At 33.4% G+C, this 9,723-nt stretch overlaps 2 protein-coding genes across 6 annotated transcripts; both read left to right on the top strand.

Annotated features, from left to right (window-relative positions):
- Positions 1–803: 803 nt before the first annotated feature.
- Positions 804–5,597, top strand: LOC114413181 (UDP-rhamnose/UDP-galactose transporter 4-like). Of its 5 annotated transcripts, none has more exons than XM_028377428.1 (7): positions 804–1,146; positions 1,279–1,306; positions 2,149–2,293; positions 3,146–3,330; positions 3,436–3,636; positions 3,965–4,126; positions 5,075–5,597. In XM_028377428.1, exons 3-7 carry the CDS (start codon positions 2,164–2,166, stop codon positions 5,408–5,410), a joined length of 1,014 nt encoding a protein of 337 aa, XP_028233229.1. In that variant the 5' UTR covers positions 804–1,146; positions 1,279–1,306; positions 2,149–2,163; the 3' UTR covers positions 5,411–5,597. The 5 variants fall into 5 exon arrangements, with proteins under 5 accessions (XP_028233229.1, XP_028233227.1, XP_028233225.1 ...); XM_028377426.1 differs by having other exon boundaries at positions 1,279–1,359; XM_028377424.1 differs by lacking the exon at positions 1,279–1,306.
- Positions 5,598–6,373: 776 nt separating this feature from the next.
- On the top strand, positions 6,374–9,431 carry LOC114413180 (mediator of RNA polymerase II transcription subunit 28-like). Its single transcript, XM_028377423.1, has 4 exons — positions 6,374–6,506; positions 7,298–7,490; positions 8,638–8,750; positions 8,842–9,431. The coding sequence occupies exons 2-4, from the start codon at positions 7,313–7,315 to the stop codon at positions 8,974–8,976; spliced, it is 426 nt and encodes a 141-aa protein (XP_028233224.1). The 5' UTR covers positions 6,374–6,506; positions 7,298–7,312; the 3' UTR covers positions 8,977–9,431.
- Positions 9,432–9,723: the final 292 nt, after the last annotated feature.

Here is a 9,723-nt window from a genome sequence, read left to right as displayed (position 1 = left end):
CACTGCCCAACGCCCCAACCTAACACCGGAAATAAGAGAAAGAAGTTTTTAACTTAAACGGATTAATTTAGATAATTATTTGCGTTTCTGATACGATTAATATTCTTTGGTTTGTTCGTAACGAAAGAAGACTTTATTACCCACCTCCTTGAGTCACAAGATTAATTTCACATACAGTTTTGTCGGAAGGTGACATATATGAGACAATTCTATTTGAGGTGATTGACAGTTTTATTTCAAATATTAATATAATTATAAAATTTGAATCTGACATTATTATTGATAGTTAAGTTAAAATAATTTCGTATCAATTAATTAGTCGAATCCAAAAAAGGAAAAGAAATTTTGATGAACCATTTTCTTTTTGTTTGGCAGCAGCAAAATCAGATTCTATCCATCAATAAAGAATTGTGAATAAAATGAGAAATTACATTTAAGATGTTTTTGATAAATTAGTTTGTTTCCTAACAAATTAAATTGTGTAGGAGGGATACAATCTCATAACATCTCTGATTTGATTAATAATCAATACGTAATCTGACAAATCTCCCTAATCTGATTTTAAGAAGAGTGCTAATAAGTTTATTATTGATATACACTTTTTAACAAATTAATGTATAAAAATTGAATTTTTTTTAAGCACTTGCTTATTTTTTCTTGTACACTTGCTCCTTTTCTTTTTTTGTTTCTTTCTTTCCGCACTACCCATAAGTGATGTCTCTCCTAAACTTGCAAAAAAACAAAGACAGAAAATAATCACTCTTAAAATAAAAAGCAAAAGCACAGCCACAATTATTTGTCTGACAGGCCACAAACTAACCTTAAATTTAAGGTAACAATAAACTATCAGCAGCAGCGATGGACATGTAACATGCACACACATAGTACTACTTTTCATTTCATTGCCAGAATGATTAAGATATCAAACTTTGTGTTGCTACCACGTACAATGCAACGTTAGTGGCGGTGTGCATAAAATTGACCATTGTTCTTCATGACATTGTTTACGCTGCTGTTCCTGCTTCCTCACTGAGTGAAGAAAAAGGACGTTACAAAAGCGCACACGATTTTTCAAGAGCCAAACAGAGTGCCCTAAATTCAAGCGCAACGAGTCAAACAAACAAAGAGAGAAGAAGAAGAAGCAAAGTACAAAACCACCGAACTCTGCTCTTTGTAGTTTTTCTATCTTTATATAAACTTGTCTTCTCTCATAACCTCCCCTCACTTTTTCTTCCTCTTTCTCTTCTCACCACCTACGTCGTTTCGCGTGAGTACCAGCTTTTCCTTTGGGCAATTCTCGTCTTCGGTGATTCCTATGGTTTCTTCATTGAATTCGGTTTAGCGTGACTTTTTCTTCAAGTTATTATTATTATTATTATTATTATTATTTCATTTTTGGTGTTAATTGCCGTTGATATTATTGTGTGTTGGGAATTATTGCAGTTTCATGATTCTGTTCCTCGGAATTGGACTGTATTGCGATTTGCTATGAATAGAAAGGAGTAATGGATCTAATGAGAATTTTGCTATTCTGCTTTGATTTCATTTTTTACTACTATTATTTGGTTTCTTTGTCTCTGTGTGTGTGTGGCTGTGTGTTTTTAGTTACTACTTGAATTCTGTGTTTTAAGTTTGAGAATGTTGGATTTTATGGCAAACTGAGCTTCAAGGTTCATTCCCGGTCCTTGTAATCTACATCAGCTCTCTCTCTCTGTTGGTTTTATACCTAGAATCAATTGTTTTGTTCATAGACTTGGTCTGACACTACTCAAAAATCAATTTCTCGTTCAAATTCTTTGAAGTTTTGAAAATTATTTCGGAAATAAGTGTTTTTAAGAACCAAAAAACAGGAGCAACTGGGAAATATTTTCTCATCTTCTTCTTTGAGTGTTCTGTTTAAGTGTGCAGAAGCGACAGATTTTTAGAAAACACAAATGTGCTCATGGAACAAACAATTTCAAATACGCCAAGGATACAAACAAATTTTAGAAAATAGATAACTGTTTTTGAAAATAATAAACAAAGCCAGCCTAAAATTAGACATGGTTTCGCCTTTTCTTTATTTTATTTTTAAATAGAATCAGTATGGGAGTTTAACTTCTTTCGTTGCAATCTGTGCTGCTTTTGATGACATGTGTTCGCATGCAGATAAAGCCATTGAACATGTCTTCAGCAACCAAGGGTGATAGGAAGACTGCACTTGATGTGGCATCATGGATGTTCAATATAGTCACATCTGTGGGAATAATCCTTGTGAATAAAGCCCTCATGGCTACATATGGTTTCAGCTTTGGTATACAGTTTCTTGACCCTTTCCCATCCCTGATAATTTACTCCACTTTCATTTTATTTTCAATGTGCAAATGCTCACTGCTTGCAATGCATTCGTTGAGTCTATCGTTTAGTGCTCGTGTGCAGCATAAGCTTGTTCTTAGGATTTAAAACAAAAGTATTTAATATATTAAGGGAATAAGGGTGGTTGTTGAATCGGGGTCGAGTATGGTATCAGCGATGTTGTTTATAGACAACAATACTACCTATGATAGAAATAGGGATAAAAAGAAAAAAAATGAGGAAGGGTAATGATCTATGTTATGATTTCGGATGATATGCTGATGCTGTACAGTCCTCACAAACTTTTTGTATTTGCGACTCACAGATAAAGCATAAGTAGGCTACTTTGGAGTTTGGATAAATTTATCAACAAGTACTTATAAGCTGAAAAAGCTAATCCAAACTGGACCCTAAACCAATTACAATATTCACTTAAATTGACGTGGTATTAAAAAAGCTACCAGTTTTTCTAAACTTCAGAGGGCACAGGAAGAAGACACTTGTAGCAAAAAATATTTATTGTTGTGTTCAAGATAGGCATACAAAGTTTTCACCCGGAAAACTATTTTAAATATCTTATTTGCAAGATTTTAGTATTCAGATTGATTAGTATTATTGGTTGTATATATCCCAGAGTTACAATAGGCAAGTGCTGAGAATAACACTCTATAATTGATTTGAGTCTCTTGTATAACTAGTTGACCAAAGAAGAATGTAATGTTATGGTTTCTCTGATTCCAGGTAATAGATTATTTTGGAGCTTCTACACTACTCCTGAGTTCTAACATTGCAAATCATAACTATTATGCAGCTACAACGTTAACTGGTCTGCATTTTGCCACAACAACCTTGCTGACAGTCTTTCTTAAGTGGCTGGGATATGTCCAAACCTCTCACCTTCCCTTACCTGATCTCATCAAATTTGTCTTATTTGCAAATTTCTCTATTGTCGGCATGAACGTGAGTTTGATGTGGAATTCTGTCGGTTTCTATCAGGTAACTAGATTTTTTACAAATTTTTTGAAAGTATCAAATTTTAACACTGCCAGTGACAAAGGTAGGTATTTATAGTGTTTCCTTCTCTTGAAATGAAAACTTCAGATTGCTAAGCTGAGTATGATTCCAGTATCTTGTTTCCTGGAAGTTATCTTGGATAATGTGCGATATTCAAGGGACACAAAACTTAGCATTTCTCTAGTTCTCCTTGGGGTTGCTGTATGTACAGTCACTGACGTGAGTGTCAATGCTAAGGGTTTTATAGCTGCTGCAGTGGCAGTTTGGAGCACCTCACTACAGCAGTATGTAAGTAACATACTACTAAAACTATCTATATCCACTCTCAATCTTAATTGGGAGATTGCAGTAGATCAAAATTGAATTTATTGTCATAAAGGTGGTTCTAGAATTGATGAATGTGCACTTTCAGGTGCAAGAATGCTAGTTGCTAACAATGTATGTTAGAATTTATTCATCTCATCTTATTATATGTCTAAAACTGCCAAAATGGGAACCCTGCAGGCTGCATTTTAGCAACTTGTGCCAGATCATTCCAATTCTAGTTTCTGCTGTTTTATTTGGGTGTCATGACCTAGATTTCTTTTAGATGATATTTTACTTCTATTTTGCACAGTATGTGCATTTTCTTCAGAGGAAGTACTCTCTTGGATCGTTTAACTTGTTGGGCCACACTGCACCAGTACAGGCAGCAAGTTTACTACTAGTAGGTCCCTTTTTGGACTATTGGCTGACAAACAAACGAGTTGACGCCTACAACTATGGTTTCACATCTACTGTAAGTTTCTCTTTGTGGAATTACATGCTTTATTGACTTTTGCCAAATACTGTGAATTTTGCCATTTGTTCTGCCAAACTCCAGTGCCATACTACAATAAATTCATGTCTTTCTCTGTTTCTGATTCACTGTAGCATATGTTTAGTTCAACTGTAATTTTCCAGTACCATTATTTAGTATCTCCATATAAAAGTCTTGGGCACATATCTGTTCCTACCCTTCCAAAATGTTTAGAGTTGAAAATCAAGATCCTGAAAAGTCACGTATAATTGTCTAATTTTGCTCTAGCCTTGCACTGCTTAAAACATTTCCTAATGCTCAAAATTTTTAAGCACATGACATCAAAAATTTCACCCAGCACTTAGATACTGAATGATAGTCTTCTCTTTGCATTATTAACGAGACCAATCTAGTCAATCAAAATATAATTGTCAACGTGCCTATCTATAGAATGTTGTAAAAGACACATTGGCAGATGCATAATTATCCATGATGTAATTCTACTCTTCATCTGCATACCGGCAACATGCATAGTTGCATACAACACTTATTGTTTTTCGGACCTAAATTCAGCTCTTCATATTCATAAACTTTGTACTAGCTTGACTTTTTTCTATAGGATTAAAATCAAATTTAATTATATTGAGAAGGACTAAAATTATATTTTACCCAACAAATTATTTATTGAGGAACACATTTGCCAAATCCGACATTCTATCTCCCAAAAAAGATAGTGACATTTTCCTAGGAAAAAAAGAGGCATTTAATGTTAAGGGGTCCTACTAACTAGTGTCTTAAGAGCAAAGTATTCGAAAGTTTTTATTGGAATTTATGTTGGAAATGCACTGGAAATCATTTTCTATTTTGAATTCCATATGCATAGGCCTTTGCCTAATGTTAACTTTACAACAGTACTATATTGAACTAATCTGCTTCTTCTGTTTGCAGTTGTTCATCATTATCTCTTGCACCATCGCAGTAGGGACAAACCTCAGCCAGTTCATCTGCATTGGCAGGTTCACGGCTGTATCTTTCCAAGTCCTTGGACACATGAAGACTATTCTGGTACTGGCCTTAGGATTCGTTTTCTTCGGAAAAGAAGGCCTCAATTTACAAGTGATTCTGGGCATGACCATTGCCATAGCGGGAATGATATGGTATGGCAATGCATCTTCTAAGCCAGGAGGGAAGGAACGTCTTAGCTTACCCATTAACCATACCACCAACAAGACACAAGAGTATAATGTACTGCCAGTGTCCTCTGAAACGGATCAGGAAATATAGAAGTTGATGTAAATAAAGTGGTGCCCTCTAGGACACCTCATTTGGACACTTCTCCTACCCGTATGGAACACAACATGCTTAGTCAAATCTTCTTCTCTCTCTCTCTGCTTACTTACAGGGTTTGCAAAACAGAAAGCTTGTGTTCTCCGCAATGAAAAATGACTTATTGTCTCAGTTTTTAGAAAAATGAAAATTAATTTCTAGTTCTTCAAATAATTTGCATAAAAGGTACTATAAATCACATTACTTTAAAACTGATTTTAATCAAAATAAATTTCCTCATTAAAAATCAAGTTTGTCAACACTTACTCATGCATATAGTAAACTTACTTTCAAGTTTTAAATACAAATGACATTAGGTAGAATCCGACTAGGATATTATAGTTTCATATCTCTATTTTAAAGAGATAAAAGATCACGACGAAATGAAAGTGAGAACTAAAGTATTACTTTTCCTACTATAAAATATTTAATTTAGAAGAAGAATTGAATTGTAATTATTTTTTAAAATATATTTTTAGTGTAACTAAATTATTTTAATATTTTACAAATTACTCATGGATGGAAAAACTCTTTTTTATTTTAATTTATTTTTAGCATAAATTTTAATCTTGAGATTGGGAATTTAAAATAAATAGGTATTTTTATATAAAAAAGTAAATAAATATTTTTTTTATAAGAAGTGATTCACTTGAAATATGTTAGCAATTAAATGTGAATCCCCAGCTTTAAGTATATTTTTTTGCTTATTTTTTTATAATAAAAAGTCAATTAAAAATTGATAGATAAATCTGAAATAAACAGTTTTTTTGTTGGAAAAAAATAAACAGTTGATTAAAGATGAATTTTGTTATTTATTATTCTTAAGATGATGATTAAAAATTAATAATTTGTTAAAAATAACACAATATCATTAAATATTATGTTTTTTCAGTAAAACTTTTCAATTTTAATTTCTTAATTGCTAACTTTCCAAAGACAAATTAGGTTTTCAAAACAAATCCGAAAACCCCAACCTATCGTCTCTTGGCTCTTCTTCACCTTCAGTCTTCACTCACGCGCGCCATCTTCTCAGTCGCCACCACTCCACGCCCACGTGAGTTTCCCAATCTCATTCCTCTCGAATATGATCAATCTCTTATGTTGCTATTGTTACTCTTAGATTCGCATGAAATTGCGTTTTCAAATTTCAACTAGCAGGTTTTGTTGCTATGGATCTAACTTGGGTTTATTTAGTGCCACGACTTTCATTTCCTTGTCTTTTTGTCACTGAATTAGTTAATTGGACTTTTTTCACCAATGATGCGTGTGGAGTGTAGCGTTCCTCTTGCTCATTCGATGTTGAGCTTTCTCAGAAACATGATTATTCTCACCTTTGTGGGAGTGAAAGAGAAAGAAAAAGAGAATCACAAGTCATACTGTCATAGAGAGATATTTCATTTAATTTTTTAATATGTTTATATATCTCTTTGTTAAAAAAATGGATGGAAATTGGAAAATAGCGTTACTCAGAGAAAAACACCGGGAGGTGAAGTGTGTCAGATTTTATGCCAGAGTGGGGTTTACTGTTTCTGAGCTGAACCACGAAGGGCTAACTGAATTTTAGCAGTAAAATATTTATTTGTTAATTATGTGTTAATCTCATGTATTTATATAACCAAGAACAAAATTCCACGCAAACTAAACACAAAATTTTTTAAGAAGAAAAACACAGATTTTCTTGATGAAACTATTTTTTTTAATTCTAGTATTTATATTGTTAAATTCTGTGGCATGGGAAATGAAGCCTTATCAATTGCTCGTTTTATTTGATGCTATTTCATGCAATTTATGTGTATAATAGGCTACTGGAGAATTTTTGTTAATCCTATCTTTCTCCCATGGCAGGCTGAGAAAAGGAATATGGGTGATCGGCAAGTAGTTGACCAACAACACATGGGTGATCCACAACTGCCATCTTCTCCTCCCTCAAAGGATGATATGGTTTCATGTGTTATGGCTTTGGAGGCTGCTTTGCTTCCCTGTTTGCCAGCCAGAGAACTTCAAGCAATAGACCGTTCTCCCCACCCCTCACATCAAAGTGGGTAACTGCAAGTATTTCAAATTTTTGATTTTGCATTTTTCAAAACTGGCTGCTATGCTCTGCTATTCGAGATCGATAACTATGCATCAACCGTGAGCACTAAATGGCCTTTGAAAGTTTATTTAATTATCTGACATTCTGATCTCGTGTCAATTAAAGCTTTTAGGAATTACAGTTAGAGGTTTCTCTTCATGCATACATAGTGCTTAAATTAACAATAAAATGGCTTAGGAAGATCAAGGAAAGATATGTCTACTACTTTATCTTAAGATTTGAGGAATTGAAACAACAGGAAAAGCATATTCATTTTGTTGATAAAAATTGATGGAAATTGGAAAATAGTGTTACTCAGAAAAACACACGGAGGTGAAGTGTGACAAATTTTATGGGGACATATTTTCTAAAGTGTGTCAAATTTTATATTAAGCATATTCATTTAATTCAGTTGTTGATGGATTATTCAATGTGCAAGTATGCGCACATTGATTATCTTGGGCAGGAAGGCAGGGTGGGGAGGGAAGAAGGGTGGTAAAATGTTCATATAGATGATTATACAGTTGATAAGTAAATTTTAAAGAAATATGTTTACATTAATAACCATTGGCTTGATAATTATATTCTTAGAAACGAGCTCAATAATCCTAGAAATGAGTGAAAATGCCATAAACTGATTTCTGATCTTTGGATGAAGTTCAGCTTTAATCTATGTCTATTTTTCATAATTCCATATATTATTGGGGGGCATAGGTGAAGGTTTGCATTTATTTACACCTTACTAAAGTTCCTATGGATTATGGCAGTCTTCCCATCTTCTGGTTTGAATGCAAAGTTGGAACTTTTTCATATGTAACACGTATCACAAGAACCATAGTGCTGAAGTTAAGCTATTGAAGTTAATAGAAAATGATCAGGTCACTGTGACAAGACCATATTTAAGTTTAACAGCATTTGCAAGACTAATTAAGGTTTAATTATGTCCCTGGGCTTTAATTTACAGCGAGAAGGGAAATGTCTTCTTTGCTCAAGTCCTGTGTTGGAAACTATATTTGCAAAATGGTTTTCTCATCTAGCAATGCACGGTAAATTTAACCATGTAATCCAACTGAACTTTCCTCGCCTTGGTATTTCTTTTTTTTTTTTTCAGTTGATGTGGATAGGTATGCAAGAGACTTCATGGAGGCTGCCAAGAAGCTTCAGCTTTATTTTATCAGCCTGCAACGTGAGGATAAGCCAACAAAAGTTGAAATGCTTAGAAAGGTATGGCAGTTCATTACGAAATGTTTTTGATCAGTTATGGAGACTGTAATATATTTTTCATCTAAACTAATTCTATGTCTTATTTATGCAGGAGATCGCTCTGATGGAAGAGGAACTTAACATAAAGAATGAGCTGATAAAAAAACAAGAAAATTTAATTCAGGAGTGGAAAAAAGAGTTGAAAGATCAGTTGGACAAACACAAGATTGAGTTGGATAGGGTTTAGCTAGGGGTGTGCAAAAATCCAAAACCCGACCCAAGCCCGAAGAAACCGAAGAAAAAACGGTTCGGGAGGGTATGTCATGGTGGCGTTTGAGTTCTGTGAGTGAATTGGAGTTTGAAACTGATCTCTTGCTAATCCGAAACCCCTCCTATCCAAAAAAAGCAATGATTGGATTTTGCCAAGTCATTTTGAGCCTGAATCTGCCCGCCCGATGAACACCCCTAGGTTTAGTGTATGCTTGTGCTCCTATGCTCTTCACATATTTAAAGACTCGGTGCCACATTTTTGGCATTTATTTTTTCTTTCTCCTTCCTCTATAGTCTTTATTATTGCTCATCCCATAGCATGAAATCATGAATTCCAACCACACTTAACTGGCTTCGAATAGGTGTGCGATTAGATTGATTTGAAGAATATATGATCATTCAAACCAATTTAATTAAATTTATTTAGTTTAATTAATTTGGTTAGTTAGCTCTTGTTATTTTAAAAATAAATTGAATTAAATTTCATTGAGTTTTTCTATTTTATTTTTAATTTAAATTAAATCTATCAAAATTTACTTGGCTGTCAGATTATAGTCATTTTCAACTTGGTCACTTTTTTTTTTTTTTGGATTTTTCCTTTACTTTTGGTTATGCTTACTATTCAAATTTATCATATTTTAGATCTAGAGATTAATAAGTTGTAAAGTTTATAATTGTAGAAAAATTTATATTAGATTTTAATTTAAGTTTATTTGATTTGGAT

Source organism: Glycine soja, chromosome 5, assembly GCF_004193775.1.
Source record: "Glycine soja cultivar W05 chromosome 5, ASM419377v2, whole genome shotgun sequence".
Taxonomy (NCBI): domain Eukaryota; kingdom Viridiplantae; phylum Streptophyta; class Magnoliopsida; order Fabales; family Fabaceae; genus Glycine; species Glycine soja.
The sequence above is the reverse complement of the archived record's forward strand: the minus strand, read 5'-3'. Positions and strand labels throughout refer to the sequence as shown.

Bases quoted from the DNA above. Each gene is read 5' to 3' on its own strand.
- LOC114413181 (XM_028377424.1), top strand. From the start codon at position 2,164: ATGTCTTCAGCAACCAAGGGTGATAGGAAGACTGCACTTGATGTGGCA. The intron at 3,331-3,435 runs GTAACTAGATTT...TGAAAACTTCAG, and splicing joins ATTCTGTCGGTTTCTATCAG to ATTGCTAAGCTGAGTATGAT. The intron at 4,127-5,074 runs GTAAGTTTCTCT...TTCTGTTTGCAG, and splicing joins ACTATGGTTTCACATCTACT to TTGTTCATCATTATCTCTTG.
- LOC114413180 (XM_028377423.1), top strand. From the start codon at position 7,313: ATGGGTGATCGGCAAGTAGTTGACCAACAACACATGGGTGATCCACAA. The intron at 7,491-8,637 runs GTGGGTAACTGC...TTTTTTTTTCAG, and splicing joins TCCCCACCCCTCACATCAAA to TTGATGTGGATAGGTATGCA. The intron at 8,751-8,841 runs GTATGGCAGTTC...TTATTTATGCAG, and splicing joins AAGTTGAAATGCTTAGAAAG to GAGATCGCTCTGATGGAAGA.